This window comes from Sander vitreus, chromosome 1 (genome assembly GCF_031162955.1).
Source record: "Sander vitreus isolate 19-12246 chromosome 1, sanVit1, whole genome shotgun sequence".
Lineage (NCBI taxonomy): Eukaryota > Metazoa > Chordata > Actinopteri > Perciformes > Percidae > Sander > Sander vitreus.
The window spans coordinates 7,543,076-7,568,118 of NC_135855.1; the positions used below are offsets into that span (position 1 = coordinate 7,543,076).

Here is a 25,043-nt window from a genome sequence, read left to right on the forward strand (position 1 = left end):
TGTTGTCCTGATAATAATAATAATAAAAAAAAAAAGGATCTGTGATTTAGTATTATGTTTTTCCACCTCCAGGATGAATCTCTCGTTGTCCATGGTGTTGTAAAGGAGACATAAACGATGTTTGGGGGTGTGTTTTGGTAAATTGACTGGATAGTCTCGCTGTTTCACTTCCTGCCCGGCTGTCCGAACAGCCCATGGCTCGCGTGAAAATATACCTGCCGCATATCTGTAGCGGAGCTGAGAGCCGCTTCACGCTTCTGGGACGCGCCGTGGCGCAACTGGTGGAATATCAAACATTGTATGGCCGCGATTGATCGCGGGGCACACTACGCGCCCGGAACGCAGCGCAGACGTGCCTGGTGGAAATTAGGGGTACCATTTCCTAATGCTCAATCTGGACTGAGTCCTGTTATGGGAGCACTGCAAGGCTGTCCTCAGGGTTTTCTCAGTGCTGGAGACTTCCACAGTGTGGAATGTTTTGCAGTTCAATTAAAAACACAGATTGCTTACAGATCAAAATAGCCATGGGAATCAGAGGGACTACAATCAGGAATTTTCAGTAGTCTAATATACAACACTACTAGAGCTGGAACTAACAAACAAATTATTTTCATTGTTGATCAATGTAGATTATTTTCTCGATTTATCGATTAGTTAATGTCGATCAGCTTTTCCAAAAGCCCACTATGACGTCCTCAAATGTCTTGTTTTGTCCACAACTCAAAGATATTTAATTGACTGTCACAGAGGAGAGAAGAAACTAGAAAGTATTCACATTTAACAAGCTGCGATCAGAGAATTTTCACCTTTTTTTCCCATGAACAATTACTTAAACCGATTATTTGGTCTAATCTTTTGCTTTCTTTGTGTTTACGTTCTAAACTCCTCCGACCTAGCAAGCCAAAGCTACACGTTGACAATGGCAAGGTTTTAAGACAATTTGGATTGTGCAGCAAGGCAGGCCTGCTTGGCTCTTTCGGGGAATGATTGTAAAGATTTACACAGATCCACCGTCTTCGCGACCGGAGCTTAGCACCGCACAAGAAGATTGTGATTGGTTTTAAGAAAATGCAAACAACCCCAATCCAATCCAGGAGTGTATGTGTGAAGGAGCCAGACCTTCCTCCACAGCGCTGTGGAGATAGGTCTGCCAATGAGACACTAGTTGACAATCGATTCATCTTTGCAGCTCTAAACACTACTACTACTAAAAACCTCTGTTCTGTGTGGTGCAGGGATGATCTGAGGAACAACCAAATTGTGTGTGTAATACAAAGAATAGAAAACCGTACTGAAAGTAGAATACAAATTAAAAAAAGAAGTTGTATGACCGGGAAAGGACAAAGAGCCTTGTTAACATCAGTGAGGTGTTTCAACGCTACAGAAACCTCCGGGATTTCAAAGCAACGAAAACTGATGAGGGCTCTCGTCCTGATGGACAAGTGAGTAATAACGTACAGGTAAGCTTCTCTTTCAGTTTCACTGTTTGCTGTTTTCAACAGGTCAGTTTAACCTTGTCCATTTGCTGTTGTTTGTCACGGCTGCCCCCAACTGGTTGGCTCTACAGCAGCAGCAACAGTTTGCTAATCTACAACCTAACGTGGGCTGACATCGATGCTGCCATATTTCGTTCATTCAGCAGAGACACTAACAGAAGTGGTCGCTATGGCAATGCGCGTCCATGAATCTGGGGGGCAGAGATTCTGAAGGAGGGGTTGTATTTGTTTGGCAGTTGAGTTCTGGGTTGCTTGTGGTTCGGAGGAAGACTGGTCACCTAATAACCGCAAGGTTGGCAGCAACATGTCAAAGTGTCCCAGAGCAAGACACTGAACCCCAAGTTGGTCACCGGATGCTATTAGCTGTCCACTGCTCCTAATACTAAGAATTTCACTGTATTGTACTTTGTGTATGTGACGAGTAAGAATAAAGTTTTTTTTTCCTAGTTCTAATATCATTGATGTTTGTGCAGTATCGCTTACTTTAACCATTAAAATGTAACATGACGTCGCTGTAACTTACCAAAAACTGCACTATGGTTAAGGTTAGGAAAAGATTGTGGACCTGATTAAAAAAAAACAGAGGTTTGTAGCAGGATGTACACTCTGTACACACTTTTTGAGCAATTTGAGTTCATTTGTATTATGAAAACTCAATTTAAAAAAAAAGGAAAAAAAGCACAATAAAAAGGACAGATGTACTTTACGCCTCTTCACCAACCTGACTTCCACAGCTTTGCCACTTTGCTGCAATGCTCAAATCAGATCCAAGTTCAGTGTCAAAGTTGTCAGTGCTCTGGCCCTAATAATAAACCTATCGATTTCAATATGGTCTGCGCTGACCGATGTGAGTGCTTGGGCCAAAATAATATAGATGATGGATGAAAATATAGGAAGATAAGGAACTTTTTTTAAAAAGATGCATAATAAATCAAAAGTAATCACAATTCTTAAATATATTATTCCCCATATCATTCAGCCCTATCGCAACACCATGAATGCCTTTGAGGAGAGATTGTCTGAAAGTGGGCATAGTTGAGCCTTTTTCATGAGAGAAATTTTGAGATACCATATTAGGAAAAGCAGATGTAAATAATAAAATTAAAGATGGCTTAATCGCAACTAAAGTCATTTTTTTTCTTAACAATGAGGTCACATTGTACATATTGAATTGACACCCGGCTGATGTCCAATCACAAAGTGATGTGGAGATTAGGGCTTTGACTCCGAAGTTCGATATTAAAAAAAAATATTGATATTCGAATAACGAATATTAGGCAGCCCTTAATATTCGAATGCCAAACCTGTTATGGGCATTATTTTTTTTGTAAATGTGTTTGCTTGTAAACGTTTTCAATTCAGATTCCGAGGCTTTTTCACGCATTTCAAAATGTAACTCTCGCTCGGCCCTAGCGTGGTAGCGTTGCATTTCCTCCCCGACACCCACACACACATGCGGCTCGACGCACACACCAGCGCAAAAGTATAAACATCAGACCACTTAGGTAGGCTACGGTGAAATATCCGACCTTCCTGTTGAAAGCATACTGTTTGTATTTAATCCAGGGTCTGACTTTTATTTAAAAAATTGTTGTGGCAGTGTGTTTTTCTTCTGAAAACATCATTGCACGCCTATTGACTGATACACTGCCCTCTGGTGGACAGAACATATATACGAAGTTTGATACCAATATGAGCCTTACTGAAGGCATTTAATGGTCAAAATATTATTAATATTCAAATATATTCAAATATTAATATTAATAAACAAACACAATTTGAATATGATTTTTGGGCAAAAGTCAAAGCCCTAGTGTAGTTCTGAATGATCATGTTTCTCCTGCCAACTAACTTCTCCTTTATCTTTCGGTTATTTCTGTCTCCAACTAGGCTCTGACCCCGAGAAATGTTTGTAAAACTAAAACAGATATCTAATGAGATGTTTGTAGAGCAAGCAGACTTTTAATTCAGGCTTCTGGCTGTCTGATTCTGGATGTGTGGTTCTTGGGCTTCACTCATTGATTGTACTCCCAGAACAGCTCTCTGCTCACAGACATATTGGAATAACTATTACTCTAATTTGTAACCATTTCAACTTTTCCATGACTTCCAGAGCCGGTCATTAGAGCTTTGCACTGGAACGCTGTTCAACACTACAAAAACTGCCATAGTCCAAAAACACCGGAGAAGACAGAAAATTCCTCACTGTGAATTCCCCTCACTACAAAGATCTATATTGTTGGCAAAGAGAGACCAAGGGTTAGAAAAATATGCACATTATCAATGTAAAAGAGCACAGAGGGGTTTGCTCTGCGTTTGATAGCGCTAACAGCAAGGGGCTCAGCAGGTTCCAACAAGACCTTTGCAGAAAGGAGATACACATTAAATAAGGAAAAATCTGCATTCCACACAGCCGCTCTTACAACACACTGGAGCTGAATGAACATCAAAGCATATCAGATCGCAGTAAATGCTGCTCTCAAACATCTGATTTATTAGCACTTCTTCCCTTAGATGTTCAACTGGTACATTTCAGCTGGGGGGCAGAAATGCGGGCAGTAGGTTATTCACACAGCTCACTGCGAGCACATCACTGCAGGGATTTGGAAGGTGTTTCTGGGTCCCTGAGATGAGAGTAAAGCCCAGTTCAGACCAAAGATTTGCCGACAGACAAGTTGAAACTTGCAACTACTTGTAACTTGCCGGGTGCAACGTTCTGAAACCTGCCAGCCTCGCCAATGCAACGAGACGGTGTATCATCTCCATAGCAACCTCCGTTCTAACTTCCCCACTTTTCAGGCTTTTTTGTAGCTGAATATAATTTTAATCAAGAGAGACTTAGGCCCTGTTTACACGATGACGCTCGTGGGTGAAAACGAAAAAAGTATTTTATCGGATGTGCCTTTCGTTTTGGGGCTTAAAAACACAAATAAGTGAAACCACCCTCCAGAGTGGAAATCTTAAAAACGCTCCACCGTCACGTTACAGTCTAAAGGGTAAAAACGCAAAAGTCTGAAGACAGTGGTGTGGAGAAAGACGAAAAAAAGGCGTCCAGGTAGAAATTATAGGCTCCTGTTTTCTATAAATATTTTCAATGTAATGGCTCAATATTGAAATGATTTCGACAATGTGGATAAGGTTGTTATAGTTCGATGACCATATGTAGGCTATTCATTTGAGACAGAGTAGGCTACAACGTTGCGGATGAAGAGAAAGAGAGAGCGCGAGTGGCAGTGGCCAGCGGGCAGAGGAGGGTCTGCTTCAGCCTCCTCTGCCCGCTGCCTCTCGTTCTCAAGCAGCGGCTGAAGGGCTGCGAGGCTCAGGATATTGGTAGTGCTCCCGTGGGTGCTGTGCTGTGGCTTATCACGGTAGACTGTGCCAGTCATCATCAGACAAACATGCAACTCCACCTCCTCGTCTTTCCAGACAAAATTGTCAGCTTTTGTTGTTCGCTTCGACAAGTTTTAGTTTCGCGCTAATAAGGAGAGAAGTAGAAGGAAGGTTCTACGTAGGCGCGCGGCCTTGGTGGTGTTGTGTGGCAGTGCCACCTAGCCGCCTAGCATTCACACTACATCGAATTTCACACACTTTTGCGTCACCATATGCACGCAGATTTCCCCCCCAAAACTCTTGTCTAAACGCGGAATAAAAAGTGAGAACGCAATGCCACTTGTGCATTTTCTCTTCAGATCGTTTCCGTCTAAACATAGCCTTAATTTAAGGGTGAAATAGGTTTAATTGACATGGTGCATGATAGGTTGATATGTTAGAGTCTTTGGCGATTAGACTCCATCGCAATGTTAAATTATAAGGGGTATAGAGGCTGTTGATATACATAGGAATATCCCCCCGATGGAGTCTAGACACCGGTGGAGGTGGTGAATGGATAAAGGAAGAGCCTGTAGATCTGAATGGATGTGATGTGGAATGGGGCTTGTGGTGCCGAACCCTGGGCGGGGAATGATGAGAACTGGAGGTGAATGGGGAGAGAGGAGGGTCGCATCAAATTGGCCTGAAATGACCACCGACAGCAGCGGCGAGTAGAACAGATGTAAGGTTTAAATGCAACAACACGATAGTTCACAGAGATTGTGGCAAAATCTGGTTGGTGTAACTGAAAGAGTGAACGACCTGAGTCAGCTGATGACCATGCAGCTGATTAGGTTGGGAGAGAGAGAGAAATGTGAAGCATAGAAGTCTTCCTGAATGAACTTGCGCTAAGCTTAATTTATAGTGTCTTAAATATGAATGAGGATAATGATAGGGAGTTAAAAAAGAGCACTGTTCATCACATTCATCATAACTACAGCAGTGCCCATTAAAAAAAAAGGCCTGTTCAGAACAGCCCAGACAGCTATAGATTTAGTAAGATGCTTAGATATGAAAAATATTGAATTGTGTTACTATCCTAACTCATTGTACCCAGGATTAATTTACAGAAGGCCCCTAAAGCACTTAAAAAATATGCAACTCAACTGTATACTACCGACTTACTGTGTACTTGAACTTCAGAAGAAAACAGTGTACTACTACATTTACCTGACAGAGAAATGTTACTGGTTACATTGCAGATTTAAATTAGCTGGCTTAGGGATGGGTAGTCTAGATGGAAACAGGGGTCCACGCGCACCCCCCGGCTTTATATGACACCTGATTTTTTTAAATCCTTAATGTGTCTATTTTCAGACTCTGCCAGGTACCAAGCTGAAATAATGTCCCAAAGGCTTCATTTTTAACCCTTTGCTGCACCCGACCGGAACCCGAAAAATCTAAAAATTATATAGAAAGTAGCATAACCTGTGACGTACACAACATACAGAGACAACTGAACCTAAAATGGGGTTTATTTTTACCTTCTACTGCACCTATCCCGAACCTGAAGAAATGGAAAATAACTTTACTTTTGAAGTAAACAAAACAAAGCAAATTAACTTAAAAATTACAGAAAAAATTCCAAAAATGTCCAAAAAGTTGACTAAGAATCAACTGCCAGTTTTGGAAAGTTGGGGCTTTGCATTTGGCAGTTGGTGGCCGTCGATTGGTTCCTGCAGATCGGATAACGGATATTTGTGAACAGACACCATTAACATTAGAGGACTTATTAGTACAACTGGCTATCACCAAAACTGATATAAAAACTTTACAGGGAACATAGATCGTTTACAAGTGTCAAAGGCTTCTACATCTGGTGAATCATCATCATTGAAAAAGGACTCTCTGCGCCATGTCAAATCTCTGTCAATTCAATCTGAAGGAGCTCCAAGAAGGTATTCCTTCTTGTTTCCCAATCAGTGTATTTTCTGTGACAAAGCTAAATCCAAGTTCAAGGGCAAAACTGAAGAGCTCACAAAGTTTCAGAGTTGGAAACACAGGGAGCAGCCTGTAAAGTTATTGAACATAGGGCACAGGAATTAAAGAAAGAGGCTCTTTATCGCAAGGTGCAGAGAAAGGACCTTTTTGCAATGGAAGCTAAGTATCATCCATCATGCAGAAACAACTTCAACACAGAATACCAAACCCATGAGCGTGGAAGGGAGAGGGCAGAAAAGGCAGCAGACAACATTGACAGCCTGCAGGCCCAGAAGACAGCAGCACATAAGTCGTATTGTGTGATAAAGGATTACATTCTTAGGAATGTGATTGAATGCAAAGAGGTTGTCCAGCTAAGATCCATGTGCAACTTGTACATGAAGACATTGGAAAATCAAGGTTTTCCTAATCCTGAATACCGCAGTGAGAAATTGCCAAGATGGTTACAAGGAGACAAAGACATCTCTCATGAACTCACATTCTCCAAGGTGCGACACCGTGGGTGTATTGAGTCGAACCTCATATACAGATCTAGCATTACTGTAGATGAAGCAGTTGGATGTGCGTACAAACATGGAACAGCTGACCAACTTCAAGAAGCAGCACTCAGCCTCCATTCTCACATTATAAAGGCATTCAAGAGTCAAAGGAGCTACCATGGCACCAAACAGCACAGGAGCTAGATGCTGTGAAGATGGACGTGCTTCTTCCAGAGCATCTTGTACAATTTCTGAGCTCAGTGGTGACTGGGACACTTGATGGCGAAAAGTGTGAGAAGACACAGAGGCTCGTCTATTCGGTTACACAAGATGTGTGTCGAGCAGCAACTAACAGCGAGTGGAAACTCCCAAAGCACATACTCCTATGTGCCACACTTCAACACCTCTATCGAAGCAAACAGTTGAGTTATAAGTTAATTTACTGCTTACGAGGTCCTACATTGTCAATGCTGAACTCTTTTTGATACAGGCATTTCATTTTGATATTTACTAATGCAATTTTCTTTTCTGTCGTTGTAGCTCACAACCATCCTTTCATGACTAGGACACTCAGAAACATATGACTTCAGTATGGAACTTGAGACAGCAATGGCCAAGGTTCCTGATGACATTTCCACCCACCTGACCCCTCGATTCATTACCGGCGAGGGAAACACTGTTTTTCACAGTGAGTGGAACAACCTGAACAGAATCACAACCAACGTTCATGGCTCAAATGTTGTAAACAGCGCCGGGGGAATCATTATTCAAGAGGTGAAGGAGAGCCATGTGAGCACCAAGAAGAGGACCCTTCCTCTCTATGACAGGTCATCCATGATGAGAAGCCTTAAGATCACGCCTCCCGAAACGCTCCCACAGCTGGCAATCAAAAGAGCTGGCCCCAAATTCCCCAACAAAGCCAACTTTACCCCGCTTGCTTATCATATGTCATATGATGCCTCAATGTTGCAGTACAGCACTCATCTCCTCTGTAGATGGTTAAGCAGCCAGGACAAGCTTGGTGGTTTTATTTCAAGCACAGGGAAAGTGCCTCCTAGGAAATCTACAATTGACTTTTACACCCCCATCAACCAGCCCATTACAGACAATGCAGTACTGTATGAGATACTCAAGAGGTCGGAGGCAGCAACAGAGGAGGTTGGACAGCCATACACTATCAACAGGTTTGACCTGGGAGTGATCATGAAGGCCTGTCCTATAGTATGGAAGTATGAGGAGGAATTCAGTAAGCATGTGATCCTCATTGGCAAGTTCCGTACAGCCATGAATTACAATGGCAAGCTCACTGGGTCCAAGTGTCTTGGAGCTGGCTATGCAGAGATCCTCATAGAAGCTGGCCTCGCAACCAGTGGTTGCCTGAAAAACATTCTGAGCGGCAAATCATACGCCCAGGCTCTCTTCAGTCTGTGGGCGGTCACAGAGGCACTCGAGATGTGTGTTGTACTGCAACATTGAGGCATCATATGACTCTTGGTTCTCAGCAGGAGGGGTAAAGTTGCCACTGTTGGGGAATTTGGGGCCAGCTCTTTTGAATGCCAGCTGTGGGAGCGTTTCGGGAGGCGTGATCTTAAGGCTTCTCATCTTGGATGACCTGTCATAGAGAGAAAGGGTCCTCTTCTTGGTGCTCACATGGCTCTCCTTCACCTCTTGAACAATGATTCCCCCGGCGCTGTTTACAACATTTGAGCCATGAACGTTGGTTGTGATTCTGTTCAGGTTGTCCCACTCGCTGTGAAAAACAATGTTTCCCTCGCCGGTGATGATTCGAGGGGTCAGGTGGGTGGAAATGTCATCAGAAGCCTTGGACATTGCTGTCTCAAGTTCCATACTGAAGTCATATGTTTGAGTGTCCTGAAAGGATGGTTGTGAGCTACAAAGACAGAAAATTGCTTTAGTAAATATCAAAATGAAATACCTATATCAAAAAGAGTTCAGCATTGACAATGTAGGCCCTCGTAAGCAGTAAATTAACTTATAACTCAACTGTTTGCTTTGATAGAGGTGTTGAAGTGTGGCACATAGGAGTATGTGCTTTGTGAGTTCCCACTCGCTGTTAGTTGCTGCTCGACACACATCTTGTGTAATCGAACAGACGAGCCTCTGTGTCTTCTCACACTTTTCGCCATCAAGTGTCCCAGTCACCACTGAGCTCAGAAAATGTACAAGATGCTCTGGAAGAAGCACGTCCATCTTCACAGCATCTAGCTCCTGTGCTGTCGGGGGCCATGGTAGCTCCTTTGACTCTCTGAATGCCTTTATATTTTGAGAATGTAGGCTGAGTGCTGCTGCTTCTTGAAGTTGGTCAGCTGTTCCATGTTTGTACGCACATCCAACTGCTTCATCTACAGTAATGCTAGATCTGTATATGAGGTTCGACTCAATACACCCCACGGTGTCGCACCTTGGAGAATGTGAGTTCATGAGAGATGTCTTTGTCTCCTTGTAACCGTCTTGCCAATTTCTCACTGCAGTATTCAGGATTAGGAAAACCTTGATTTTCCAATGTCTTCATGTACAAGTTGCACATGGATCTTAGCTGGACAACCTCTTTGCATTCAATCACATTCCTAAGAATGTAATCCTTTACCACACAATACGACTTGTTATGTGCTGCTGTCTTCTGGGCCTGCAGGCTGTCAATGTTGTCTGCTGCCTTTTCTGCCCTCTCCCTTCCACGCTCATGGGTTTGGTATTCTGTGTTGAAGTTGTTTCTGCATGATGGATGATACTTAGCTTCTATTGCAAAAAGGTCCTTTCCCTGCACCTTGCGATAAAGAGCCTCTTTCTTTAATTCCTGTGCCCTATGTTCAATAACTTTACAGGCAGCTCCCTGTGTTTCCAACTCTGAAACTTTGTGAGCTCTTCAGTTTTGCCCTTGAACTTGGATTTAGCTTTGTCACAGAAAATACACTGATTGGGAAACAAGAAGGAATACCTTCTTGGAGCTCCTTCAGATTGAATTGACAGAGATTTGACATGGCGCAGAGAGTCCTTCTTCAATGATGATGATTCACCAGATGTAGAAGCCTTTGACACTTGTAAACGATCTATGTTCCCTGTAAAGTTTTTATAGCAGTTTTGGTGATAGCCAGTTGTATCTAAAGGCAAGTCCTCTAATGTTAATGGAATCTGTTCACAAATATCCATCATGTGGTATGGTGAACTGGCTGCTTCACAGAGTCTCATATCTCGGATACTGTGTAGATATGATAGCTTCTCGCTTGGCCCCCCTTGCATGCGTTGAGCGTGGTAAATTTACCATACTCAGAAAGAGTTGAGACATGTAAAATACATGTTAGGGAACAAATCCTCTTTGGAGGCACTTCAGCTGTGTTACAATGTTTAATTTTCCCCATGGTAAGTATGTATGAAGTATTGAGCCTGAAAATAAAACAAAAACTTTAGCTAGCTACCAACACTGCTAGTCAAGAATACAGATTTGATTTCTGAAAGCCTGTGATTATAGTAAAAATTGTTGAAAATGACTGTAAATTATGACTACAAAAGGTGTATATATATATATATATATATATATATATATATATATATATATATATATATATATATACACACACATACACCTTAATTATAGTTTTAAATACTTACTGAATTTTTTTCCAAAAGAGAGAGCAGTGGGAGATGACGATCTGCAGGAACCAATCGATGGCCACCAACTGCCAAATGCAAAGCCCCAACTTTCCAAAACTGGCAGTTGATTCTTAGTCAACTTTTTGGACCTTTTTGGAATTTTTTTCTGTAATTCTTTAAGTTAATTTGCTTTGTTTTGTTTACTTCAAAAGTAAAGTTATTTTCCATTTCTTCAGGTTCGGGATAGGTGCAGTAGAAGGTAAAAAATAAACCCCATTTTAGGTTCAGTTGTCTCTGTATGTTGTGTGCGTCACAGGTTATGCCACTTTCTATATAATTTTTAGATTTTTCGGGTTCGGTCGGGTGCAGCAAAGGGTTAAAAAATGAAGCCTTTGGGACATTATTTCAGCTTGGTACCTGGCAGATTCTGAAAATAGACACATTAAGGATTTAAAAAGAATCAGGTGGCATAAAAAAAGCCGGGGGGTGTGCGTGGACTCCCGTTTCCATCTAGACTATGGCGATATGGAGAAAATCAAATATCACGATATTTTTGACCAAATACCTCGATATCGATAGCGCAACGATATTGTAATGTTGACTATTGGTGCTTTCACAAAATATTTACACAATGAGATTTTTGATAAATAATCATCAGTAATGCGGATAAACTGACTAAGTGGGTAAAGTAACAGTCTGGTAAATTCAGAAAATGACATAACTTTATTGTAATGCAGCCTTTAAAACCAGAAAAAGACAACACTTATGCCATATTACGATATCCAAAATCTTTAAAATCTTTACCACTGACTTCCTGGCATCACTGAGCACCTGCGGCAGCCTGGTAAATCCATCTTAATTTTTTGGGGACTTTTGATAGCTTTCATGTCATTCAATCCAAGCAGTTGAGCTCCAGACCTTTCCATGTAATGCACTGTAAAGGCAGGTTGGATTACAGCATCCTGGCTGGGGGACATTCTCCATGTTAGAGGGCCCTGAACACTCACACAGGTATTTTCAGTTAAGCTTGCTGATTAGACCTCTTCACAGGACTGTGTGGGTGTGTTTAGACTGATTGATTGACAGCTTCCTGATGATGTCACTGTTAGCCTTGTTGACAGCTTTATCATTGTTATTGGTGGGGCTGGGCGATATGGAGAATATCAAATATCACTATATTTTTGACCAAATACCTCGATATCGATATTGCGACAATATTGTAGGGTTGACTATTGGTGCTTTCACAAAATATTTACACAATGAGATTTTTGATAAATAAAGGAAGATGAGGGACAGGATGTCTGGCAATTATCCTGGAAATGTTCTTCCGTTGATCTAGATAAGAGAAAGTGTGAAAAGTAGAGCAAGACGAAGCTTGACTGGGGCCACCACATCACTAATTCTTCTGAAAAAACACACCCAAATCGCGGCTACTGGCGGTCAGGGACACCAGAGATATACACTTAGCTGAGGTATTCATTTCCAAATAGGCGTATTAGTCGCTCGCTTTGAGATAACAACAGCAGAGACCTGCTCGACTCAGTTCTAAGAGCCCTGAAGACCCTCCCCTGCTGCTGCACACAGCGCTGTTCTCTTGTTTATTCAAGGTTCATTCATATTGGACGCATTGTCAAATTGCACCAACTTCAACACTGTACACTTGCGTCCTCAGCAATACACCCACCAAGTGTGAAGTAGATCAGATGAACATTTTGGAGATATACGAAGGACACACACACACAGGCCCACACAAACACACACGCCAACATACACACACACACAGACAAATGGACAGAGTCCTCGGTTAATAGTTAGATGTAGAGGGTTGCTGTCTCTTTTGTAACTGTATCAGCAAACCTGTCAGTCACTGTGACAATAATCCCATATCCTGAACCATCCAGTTTCTCTCTGAGTCACTCACCTTGTACAGTCCCACAGTAGTTTGGCTGGTCAACATCTGGAGCAGAGTTGGTCTTGGCACAGCGTCTGTGTCGCAGCAGCCGGTGTTTTAGTCCGGAGAACGACTGGGAGGGGCCATTTTCACCCACCGGCTGAATGAATAGGCTGACCTCCCCGAGCTGGATGAACCCAGTCTGTTCACATAAACAGAAACATGCACAAGATTAAAGTGTGATCATTCCCACAAGCATCAAGAAAAGTAGAATTTTAGTAGCTAGGTGTATGGTGAATGGAGAGTGTTTAAATATAATGTAACCAGCAGTTACTAGGGATGTAATGATGCATTGAAGAATCGCTTAAAAATTGATATTAATGTGTAAAGATTAAAACCGGTTGAGATAAAAAATGAAATCTTGATGCAATTTAAAAAACGGCCTAGGGCATAATCTTCTTTTGATTTCACTCGTTTGACTTCAGACGTCACTACGTCTTCTTAGTTTATTTATTTTATTTGTTTCTTTGCATCTTTCCTCGTCAGAAGTTCAGAGGACAATGGAATGCAGCATAACTGGCACGGTCAAGATGTACCTAGGCAGACCATGGGGAAGACGGGGAGACAGACCCCTGCTGACTGACGTAAGAAGCATCACTAATGGCGTTTTTCCATTACATGGTACCTGCTCGACTCGACTCTACTCGCCTTTTTTGGTTTTCCATTACAAAAAAAAGGTCCCTGGTACCTGCTAACAGGTAAATTTTTTTAGCATCACCTCCGTCGAGGTTCCAAGCGAGCTGAGGCGATACCAAAAGGTGACGTGAAAACCTGCAGACTACCGATTGGTCAGAGAGAATCGTCACTAATGACTGTATCATCATTGCTAGCGACAGACGGGCGTGTCCTGAACAAACCCACCATTTTTAAATAGTTTAGCCAGCGGTGTTTTTTTTTTGCTGCCTCTAGCTTCTTTTGAAACGAAATTTTTCTTCTGGCTGTGGCAACAGCCACATGCCGAGAGTCAAAAACAACACACCTTCGACGTTCTGTGCGTGTGTTGCGTTAGGTCACGGCAGTTTCCTGCTGCGTCGCTATGACGACCAGCCACGCTCGCCTCAGGCATGAGGCGGTACTAAAGCTGCAATGGAAAATGGAGGACGGGGCACCGACGGGGAGTCGAGCAGGTACCATGTAATGGAAAAAACGCCATAACGGTGGACTGCATTTGAATTTAGGGCGGTAAAGTCGCCACAGACACTCAGATTGTATTACTTGGCAAAGCAGCAAATACAAGCGCTTTCGTCAGTGGGTCATATGCTCAATCACCATTGTTTTAACTCACTCTTTAATAAAAAGGAACTTAATAGACAATTATCTAAATGGAAAGCTCTCCGTCTCCAACTTTAATGACATTTTTTAGTCTCATGTTTGTGCAAACCATAATCAAAGTAGTACTCTCTCAATAATTGAGGTACAAACAGAGACCAATTTGTTTCTTCAAACATGATACACTGCTTAGCCTAGGATATGGTCATGTTCTTTTTCAAGAATATGAGCATGTTCACATTTTCTGGCAGTAGTGGAGACCCTTGGCCACTAAATGTCTCCAGCAGTTGAAAAGATGATTCTTTCACAGTTATTAAGTTTTAAAGAACACATAAATAACCACCAACAGATGATTTTGGTGAGACTGATTTCTCCTCCTCTGCATTTCATTCATTGCAGCAGTAAACAAGGAAGCAGCTACTCTAGTAATAATTCATGGCCATTTCTAGAAGACGAGGGGAGAACATTTCTCTTTGTTTAATATCATTTAAGGAAAGTTAGGCTTTGCTGTCATTTAAAAAAAAAGACAGAGAAAAAATAAACGATTTGCGCGAGCCAGCGCCACACTGAACTGCTGCCGGGCTGTGGACCTGTGTCTCAGGTGAGCAAGAGAGAGAGAGAGAGAGTGGCGGTACCCTCTAACGTTCTAACGCTGGGTTTAACAAGCAGCTCTGCAAAAGTTTACTTTGATGAACAGGCAAGGATCTTCTATGCTAATTTTGAGGTCAAAGCCAGACTCTGTCATGCTGGCTGCTGCTCTGCACTTGTGTACTGATATCGCGAGAAAACCTTTTAATATCGTGAGATCTCGTCACACCTCTTGCACTTACTAAAAGTGGGAAATGATCTGCTTACAAAGGATTCGGATTCCATTTCTGTGCTTAGTGGATCTCAGAGAGATCTCAGAGATCTAGACCGACTGTAGAATCAGTTTGGCGTCTGTGGCCTGACTGTCGGCAGGTTAAAGTCTTACCTACCTGAAAGTATGCACTGTTTTCCCCAATCTTTTATCAAAGTTTGTTTAAAGACTTGTGTTGGGGTGTTAGGATTCTGCAGACTCCATGCAGAGCCTCCGCAGAAGCATAAACCTCCGGCCTACATAAGTGGCCAACGCACAAGTTTATACTTGTGCGTCGGTGTGTGCGTCGATCTCTTTAAGAGAATAGCAGGGCCAGCATGCGTGTGTGCGGGGGGAGTGTATGGTTGAGCGAGTGAGAGAGTGATGATGATTAGCTTCGGAGCGATTAGCGACTCTAAAAGGGCATAGTGAGAGAAACAAATTGTCTCCCCTGAGCTTTCTGACCATGGTGGGAAATCTGTAGCAGGAAAAGTTAACCCTCTCCTTGATTTCATGTTGTTTATGGAGAAGAAGAACCTGGAAATGAGTAGGGTGAAATGCAACGCTACCGAGCCACGGCCGAACGACGTGCAACGTCTAGTTACATTTTTTGAGAGGTTAACGTCAGGCTACAGTGTAGTGTCCTGCATAGGGTCGTACCTACGTTTGTAGCCATAACATTGATTTAACGCAGAAGCATAAATTGGCCTTAAAAGATGGGCTGAGTTGAGTTTCAGCAACGCAGAGGAGGATTGATTGGGCTTTAAGTCCATCCATCCATCCAACGTCATCCGCTTACCCGGGGTCGGGTCACAGGGGCAGCAGCTTCAGCAGGGGACTCCAAACTTCCCTTTCCCGAGCCAGAGAGAACGAGATTTAATCCCTCTAGCTAGTCCTGAGCCTTTCCCGAGGCCTTCTCCCAGCTGGACGTGCCTGGAACGCCACCCTAGGGAGGCACCCAGGGGGCATCCTTACCAGATGCCTAAACCACCTCAACTGGTTTCTTTCAAGGCAAAGAAGCAGCGGCTCTACTCTGAGTTCCTAACGGATGACTAAGCCTCTCACCCATTTTGGCCGCTTATAGCCTGGATCTCATTCAATCGGTCATGACCCAGCCTTCATGACCATAGGTGAGGGTAGGAACGAAAATTGACCAGTAGATCGAGAGCTCTGCCTTCTGGCTCAGCTTAATTTTCGTCACAAAAGTGCGATAAAGTGAATGTAATACTGCCCCCGCTGTGCAGATTCTCCGACCAATCTCCCACACCATTGTCCCCTAGCTTGCGACCTCAAGGTACTTGAACTCCTTCACTTGAGGTAAGGACTCATTCCCTACCCAGAGTAGGCCCTGTATGGGTTACCTGCTGAGAACCATGGCCTCAGATTTAGAAGTGGGATTTAAGTTAATGTTTTATTGAAGGGAAAAACTTTGGCACATCACTGCCACACAACAAAGTAGTTCATTTACAGGGTGATGGACTTCCACATATAGGTTGTTGTTTTCTGTTCAATATCAGCAAATATTTACAAAGATCATATAATTTTAAGCCAATGCCCACAACAATCAGCTTTTCTTCTTCATAAGTCATTTACCTAATTGAGTGGAGTACAAAACAACTCTGTGCTTCCATTTTATGAGGCAATCAAATCAAGCACGTTTGATTGTTGCCCCCTCATGTCTGCTGTTCATTCAACGGAAATTGTGACAATTTGTCAATGTAGTCAGTAGTGCTGTCAACGAATATTAAAATGTTGAATACATATTCAAATTGTACAAAAAAAGTCACATTTGAATATGAAAATGTATTTTCGCGAGTTCTTGAGGGGCCACTGCTTCCTAAAATCTTCAGCTTCCTGTGTAATTGAGCCCAGCCGGTCGGGAAGAGCGAGCAGGTAGGTGTGTTGATGACGTTTCTAACATACGGCTGCCTCTACCGGAGGTAAACAAACAACAAGGGCAAAGAAGAAGACGGCACAAAGACGCCAACGAAAATGTCTAAATGGAGAGACAAATAGATCCGGACATTTCTGTCGGTAAGAGCAGACGCCAATATCGTAGGACAGATTCAGAGAACGGCAAGAGACTCTTTTGTTTATGACCAAATTACGAACAGCTGCGTATAATCAGCGTATGTCCTGCCTTCTGCATGCTCCAGAGAGAGAGAGAGGGGGAGAGAGGTATACAGTGTTGCAATTAACTTTTACGTTATATAGGACATTATTTTATTTTGTAATGTGTCTGTATTTTTTTAAATACATCTTTAGATGAAACAAATATACCTATACAAGTAGGTATGCCTCCGTTGTATTGGTCTGCCGTCTTATGGACATAATGTGCACAAATAGATAAGTGTTTTTAGAACGAATTTTCAAACTTTGACCAGTTTTGACAGCCCTACTGGACAGTAGCCCAAGTTCAAACCCTGGCTTCTTTCTCAAAGTGGTCATCACAACAATCTCTGTTGTTCCTGAAATAAAGACACTCTTCCTAGAGCATAGTGAAGCAAATCTATCAAATCAGATCAGCTCTTACGTCAAAGTACAGTCAAGTTCATACAAAACTTCGTAAAAAACATTCTGCACTCTTTCTACCACTAACTTGTGAGGTCTGCACAGCAACAATGGCAGAAAGAGAGAAACAAGACAATGCAGATTCAGCAGTCACAGTGGAGCACTATGAACAGGCCTGCTCTGACTAGAGCATTTTGGTATGCCATAAAATAAAGCAGCAACTCAGTTTGTTTCAACGTTTGCACAGACATTCCACTCCTGGCTGAGCCCCAGGGCTAACAAATGCTGTTAGCCAGCTTAATGTGGACTGGAGGATGGATTAAAGCATTTCTACAGCTCCACAAACACAGGGACATGACTCTATTCATAGGCATTAGCTGGAGAGAGGGGTATATCACAACCAATCCTGGACAGCTGAGGTTGGATGTATAGGAGGATCCTCACTCAGCTGGAGGAGTGTGTACAACGGCGTATTAGGTCCATTGTAGGAAAAACAAATTTTTAAATCAGGGAGCCATGGAGAGTGTAGTATTCCAAGAAAAATCTGCTAAATCTACGAGAAAAAAGCTTGGATATTTTGTGAGATTAAAGTGGTAAATTTACAAAATTTACGAGCCAAAAAAACTAGCCTAGTTGACATCAGACCCTTCTCAGTTGTAACTGAGAGTGGGTCTAGGGAACGTTCATTCACAGCCCATTTCCAAAGGGGCATCACCAACGGACGCCGCTCAAATGCTTCTGGGCACAATTGGATAGTCCTTCAACCAATCAGACCAATGATCAGGGTGACGTAGCAGCGACATCAACGGGTTGCTGCACTTTGGTAGCCGTCATGTTGAATGTAAACAAAAAGCTACTTTCTGTCACTGCTCTATCGTCATCGTGTAAAGCCCGCCTCAACGGTTGCACATGCGACCAAAATTTGTAAGGGTGCGACTAAGATTTTTCCTTGGTCGCACTGGTGCACCCAACGTCCTCGCATCCACTTCCTCTCCATGAACGAAGCAATGTCGTTTATATCGTTATGGTTTAATGTTGCGTTACATGACCCATTCCTTCTGTAAAGCCGTGCCTGTGTTTGGATCTCTCCCCCGCGCAGCCCCGCTCCCATTCACTCACACACGGCTCCCCAGCAACATGGAGAGACACAGCGCCGCCGGTCCAAACTGCTGACATTTGTCTACGGTTTTAATTGTTATTAACACAGCTATAAATTAAATATGAGAGGGAAACCTGTATTGGTACCAGTGTTTCTGCTCATAACTCTCTGTTATTGCGGCCGCCACGGCGAAAAACACATTAGAAGTTATTAGATGCAACTAACTTCAGTTCGTTGAGTAGGCTAATAGCGTGTGAGACGGCGCCTGCTGAACCTGGGCAAGAGATGCGACCCATGGCCAGAAAATCATAGTTCATAAAAATGCAGCGCAGTGATGATACAGATATTTCATAGCCCACACAAGACGTGTGTAACACCGCTGACCTGCCAAACCGCATTCGACCCATGCTGGACCCATTCATAATGAGTCAGTCATCACTCTGTTAGTAGCATACACTTCAGTCCATCGCACTCCACCTCTCTCCCTCTGTCTCTCTTTGTCTTTCTGTCCGTTTTTTTGTTTGTTTGTTTTTTTAAAGATTTCAGCCTTTATTTTGATAGGAAAGCTGAAGACATGAAATGGGAGAGAGAGGGGGGAATGACGGAGTCGAACCTCTATATATACCAACTGAGCTATCCGGGCGTCCTCTTTCTCTTTTAATCAGTCTGTTATTGTTGTTGAAAACAAGTGAAGGAGCTTTCTCAGAGATATATATATTCTTTAATATATCCTAGGCTATTTATTTCAGATAACTTTCTGAATGTGTTGCAGCTGTATATTTTCAAACTGGTAAAGGAAACCCTATTACTTTATTTACTACTACTACTTTTATTTTAATCACAATCTGTTTTAATAAAATAGCTTGTGAAAAGTGGCTTTGACTTAAAACTGAACATTTAGCCCACTTTGTAAAAAAATACAGAGCTATATATCGTGTATCGCCATTCAGCGTTAACGGCGACGCAAGGAAAAATTTGGGTGCACCTAAATTTTGTGCTGGTGCACCTAAATAAAAAAAAGTTATGCGCACCAGTGCAACCAAGGCAAAAAGTTAGTCTGGAGCCCTCGGTTGTGATTGGTGCTTTGATTTGGAAAAATTAGAAATGGGCTTGAATGGGCTCTTGGCCAGACTGACTTGCAGAGCAAATCTCAAATTTGCCAGAAGTTCGTCAGGGTTTTCACAGGCTATCACGGAACCGCATTGCAGATGGAAATGTCTTAATCGCGTGTTAGCTATGGACAAATCATGTGATGTAATCACAGTTAAATATTGGGTGCAACCTAGGTCTGTTTAACAAAGTAAAATGGTTACACAATTACACTTGTTACTAGTAAGTAATCCAACTCTCCTCTGTTATTATCCAATTGCATTGAAGTCTATGAGAAAATAAGTGTACTTCTCACTTGATTTATTACCTCAGCAAACATTTTCTAATCAGTTTATGGTCTAAATCGCTAGTTTCAAGTCTTCTTCAACACAGTATGATGTTCATTTTGTAAATTATGGTCCCATTTATATTAAAATAGACGATAAAGCAGGGGATGCTTTAGGGGCGTGGCTACACACAGACCTGTCAATCAGAACAGAGGCTTAGCAATGCTAACCATGGCACTGTGTTAGGGCTGGACGGTATTTGGGCTTTTTAAGGTATATCAATATAATATTTTACGAGCTATGGAATGACATAATACCGTTTATGTTGATATAGTTTTATGTTGAGTTACATAACCCGTTTCTTTTGTAAAGCTTTTATGCATCTCTCCGCTCAGTTTCTCCGGGCAACATGGAGACACAGCCTGGCCAACACTGCTGACTTTTGACTACATTTTTAATGGTTATTTGCACAGCTGCATTTTTTGTTAAGGAGAGCAAAACCTGTATTTTTACTAGTGTTTGGGCAGGTAATGTTCTGTGGTGGCGGCCACAGAAAAATGGCAGTAAACGGCGAAAAACACTGAAGCTGTTACTGGATGCAACTTTAAGTAAAATGCAAATAAGAGTGAGAGAGAGTAGGTGCCTTGACGTGGCCGAGAGATGTGGCCCATGACTAGATTATCATAGTTCATAAAAATGCAGCGGGGTGTCAATAGACATTACATACATGAGACATATGTAATGCCGCTGTCAGCAATCACACAGTGAGTAGAGAATCCAGTCTGCAGTGTAGTGTCAGACACTTCACTGATAAACCAGAGAATTGTGCATTTAACAATCGGCTTAATGATCCAAGCAAGTTTTTGTATCATACACTTCAGTCCACCGCTCGCCTCCTCTCTCTCTCTCTCTCTCTTTTAATTAGTATGTTACTATAGCCTATATTAATAAAAAAAAGGCCTATTTATTTAAACATAATTTTTTATTTACATGTGTTGCAGTCTTTGCGTGTGTGGCAGAGTGGCTACCAGCTTTTCTTTTTCTGAGTGCTTCAAAGAGCAGTTAGCTTGGAAACTTGGAAGTGGTAAACCAGCCAGAATGAATCCCAGGAATGACTTCAACTTTTTCATCACTGAATTCTACAACTGTCTACAGTGTACACATAGACCTTGTTTTTGATTTCCTGTGCTTGCAACAGTCATAGACATACAGTACAATCTCTAACTGGGTCGAGCTGTAAGCTGACAGACAGACTTTTTCGGCTTAGAATTACTGTAGGGACCGCTAAAAACACCACAACCTCACTGTCCTCTCCACCTAACTGACAGACACACTTCCTCGGCTTAGTATTATGGCAGGAACCGCTAAAACACCACAACCGTGCCGTCCTCTCCACCCGACTGACAGACACACTTCCTCGGCTTAGATTCACAGGAACTGCTAAAAATAACACTAACATTAGCTACCTTGCCATCCTCGCTGAACACACTTCATTGGCTTAGAATTACAGCAACACAGGGCTCGACATTAAGGCTTGTCCGCTTGTCTGGGACAAGTGGATTTTTTGTAGGGCAAGTGGAAGAAATATTTACTGGACAAGTGAAGTTAAAACTCACACAAAATAAAATGCCATGTTACTTCACGTTATGAACCACTCATTACGTCTATGTTACCGATTTGAAACAATACATTTTTTCCCCCGCAATCCGGGGCAGCAGACCCACTGGTAGCTGGTCAGCGGGCCGCTAACGTTAGACCCAGCCCACTGTTCAGCTCATTCTCTGTAAGCGATGCAGCATGAAAGCACAGCGAACCAGCCGGTGTTAGTTAGCTAATGTTAGCTTGCTAACTCCGTCTTAACGTTACCTCTCAATAACTTAGTATGTCAATATATTGACTTAGTAAATCGACTAGGAATCTGAAAATAATGACAGTTAACGTTTAACGCCTTAACGTTACCTCCTCGCCACATCGTTGACAGAAAACGAGAGACCCAGTGCTAATACGGCAGCTTAACGACCGTAAGTATCTTATCTTAGTATCTCAATATATTGACTTAGTAACTTAGAATATTGACTAGGAATCTGAAAGTAATGACAAACTTTAAAATATTGACTTAGAATCTCAATATATTAACTTCTGCACACCGGCGTGCAAAGTATTACTTTGTATTATGGAGTCTGGAGATCCTTTTTTTCTTGTTAAAAAGGGGAAATCTATTCTTGGGACACGTTTGTTTCTACCGTTTCAACTGAATTTTATTAATGCTGATAGTGCTTGGATGAACGTTTTTTTTCGAATTCGGCATTAGCAAAAAACAATTTTTTTTAGAAAATGATAAATCTTTACCCGGACAAGTGACTTTTGTGCATGGACAAGTGAAACGTAAAATGTACTTGTCCAAAGGACAAGTGCCTCAAAAAGTTAATGTCAAGTCCTGCAACAAATGCTAAACACACTGCAAACTTACGGCCCTCTTTTCCCAATTCACAGCCCCCCTTTCTTGGCTTAAAATAACTCACCGTTGTCGGCTACGGCCGCTGAACAGGCTACACGTTGTAAACAGCCGTGGCCCGCCCACCTGGCCCTACAGTAATGTTAACAGTTAGGCGGGGTTAGCCAGGAACAGTCAGGATCACTTTACTGGCTGTGTCTCAATTGTTTTTGAGAGTAACAAACTTGGGTACTCAAAATGACTCAATGACATAAAATACCCGTCCCTAGTAACCGCCAACTCTGCATCCTTGGGCTCTAAGTTGTCTCCATCTTTCAAATAAATCTCCAACATTTACTCGGGGTTTGTTACGTCTCTGGTCACGCAACTGTTAGAAACATGCCAGGGTTTTTTAGGTCGGTAGTCTATCGCCGTTGATCCCATTCATTTGTTTGCTGCTTCCACAGCTGTATTAACGTTACAGCTGTAGCGCACTGGGTTTACGTTTTCACAGGTATATCTGGCAACCTGGACTGGCTGTCAAACTGTATAGTTGATACCAACACACAGACCAAAACACAGACAGACATTCTGTCATGGAACTGAAATTTCAAAAGGAGAAAATACTGGCATTAGCATTGTTGACGGAAAAGATAGTATTTTAACTTAGCATGTTTCTTTAATATCCGATGATGCATTGGGGTCATTTTAGGATTTATTACAGTAAACAGGGCTCGACATTAAGACTTGTCCGCTTGTCCGGGACAAGTGGATTTTTTTGTAGGGCAAGTGGAAGAGAAATTTTCTTGCCCCACTAGACAAGTTAAAACTCAAACTAAATAAAATGCCATGTTACTTCACGTTATGTGCCACTCATTACGTCTACGTTACCGATTTTATTTTACCGATTTGAAATGAATACATTAACTAACGTTAGACCCAGCGGCAGCGGGTCAGCGGACCGCTAACATTAGACCCAGCCCGCTCTTCAGCTCATTCTCTGTAAGCGATGATGAAAGCACCGCGGAACCAGCAAGTCAGCCAGCGTTAGTTGGCTAACGTTAGCTTGTTAACTCCGCCTTATCCCCCTCGCCACATCATTCACAGAAAACGAGCCAAATACAGATGTCACTCGTGGCGATAGCAATGTGCTTTGTGTGGATGAAGCATTAAGCTTAGTTGACTCATTTAGTGGCTGGCTCTCTGCCTCGTAGCGTTACTACTCCGCTGCTCGTTTGTCCGTCAGTTATTGTAAAACCTCAGCTCCGCGACTTGCCTGATTCAATATTACTTTGTAATATGGAACCTGGAGATCCTTTTTTCTTGCTGAAGGGGAAATCAGCAAGAAATCTATTGTTGGGAGTTTGGATAGAAATCTTTTGTTGGGGCACGTTTGTTTCTACTGAATTGTATTAATGTTGATAGAGTTTGGATGCTTTCAACGGTTTGTTCGAATTCAGCATTAGCAAAACACACAAAAAAAATATATAAAATGATAAATCTTTACCCGGACAAGTGACTTTTGTGCATGGACAAGTGAAACGTAAATGTACTTGTCCAAAGGACAAGTGCCTCAAAAATTTAATGTCGAGCCTTGGTAAATATATTACATAATGGACCTTTAATTTTTATGCAAGTCTAAAAAAACGCTAGACAACGTGATGAAGGGCACCCTGGTAGCTCACCTGGTTGAGCATGCGCCTCATGTACAAAGGCTCAGTCTTTAATGCAGCAACCCGGGGGTTTGATTCCAACCTGCGGCCCTTTGCTGCATATCATCCCCCTATCTCTCCCCTTTAATATCTTCAGCTGTCCTCTCAAATAGAGGCCTAAAATGCCCAAAAGAAAATAGAAAAAAATAAAAACGTGATGCGCAGAGCAAGAGAGGAGCGCACGCCAGGCACGCCATACCATTGGAAAACAATGGTTTTGCTGCTGATGTGTTTTGCTGGCGGTGTGTCTCGATGAGATCATCTTTGGCTGCTAAAAACAGCTCAGTTAGCCTTGACGTGTTCTGTCTGTCGAGATTTCAGTACTACACATGCATGCCCTAATTTAACCATACTCGTTTCACCATTTCACAGCACAAACGCCCACTTGCTTAGCTGTGGGGCTTGCAGTAATCTTTTATATTTAGACCAAAAGGCATTAACCACTTGCCAGCATACAGTGCATGTACGGGTATATGTGGGAATGTAACGTAAGATTAAATCTGGCATGATAGTTTCTCTAATGCACACCTACAGTTTTTTTTTTCCTTCTGGCTATGCTTGGGGCTCAAAGACTTGAGACTTGACTTGGATAAAAGGACTTGTGGGCATCTCTGCTGAGCAAACCCCGAAGTCCTGGTCGGGATGGACTGTAAGAGGCTGCAGGTTCAACTAGGGTTGAAAAGGGTTGATACATTTCTGAGTTAAGCTTGAGAATGTTGCACAATTTCAATATCAAAAACGTAACTTTTAATAGTGAACTTAATTTTTACACATAAAAAAATACTAGGTCTTGAGGCATGTTTTGGTTTAAAGTATGCCCATTTAATTGAATTGTAACAATGCACTGCATTCAGCAGTGCGCTCTTCCATCACATGTACAGATAATTTGCCAGCATCCCATAAAATAGGAATTCATAAAAAACCACAACCCTATGCATGCACACTGCATTCTCCCATCA

General features: G+C 42.3%; 1 protein-coding gene across 1 annotated transcript in view; it reads right to left on the minus strand.

The window, feature by feature from the left end:
* The window catches only part of adamts17 (ADAM metallopeptidase with thrombospondin type 1 motif, 17), a 142,090-nt gene that overhangs the window by 111,047 nt on the left and 6,000 nt on the right, over positions 1–25,043 (minus strand). The window contains exon 3 of the mRNA XM_078257875.1: positions 12,816–12,987. Within this exon, the coding sequence (XP_078114001.1) occupies positions 12,816–12,987 (172 nt within the window). The remainder of the gene's footprint in view (positions 1–12,815; positions 12,988–25,043) is intronic.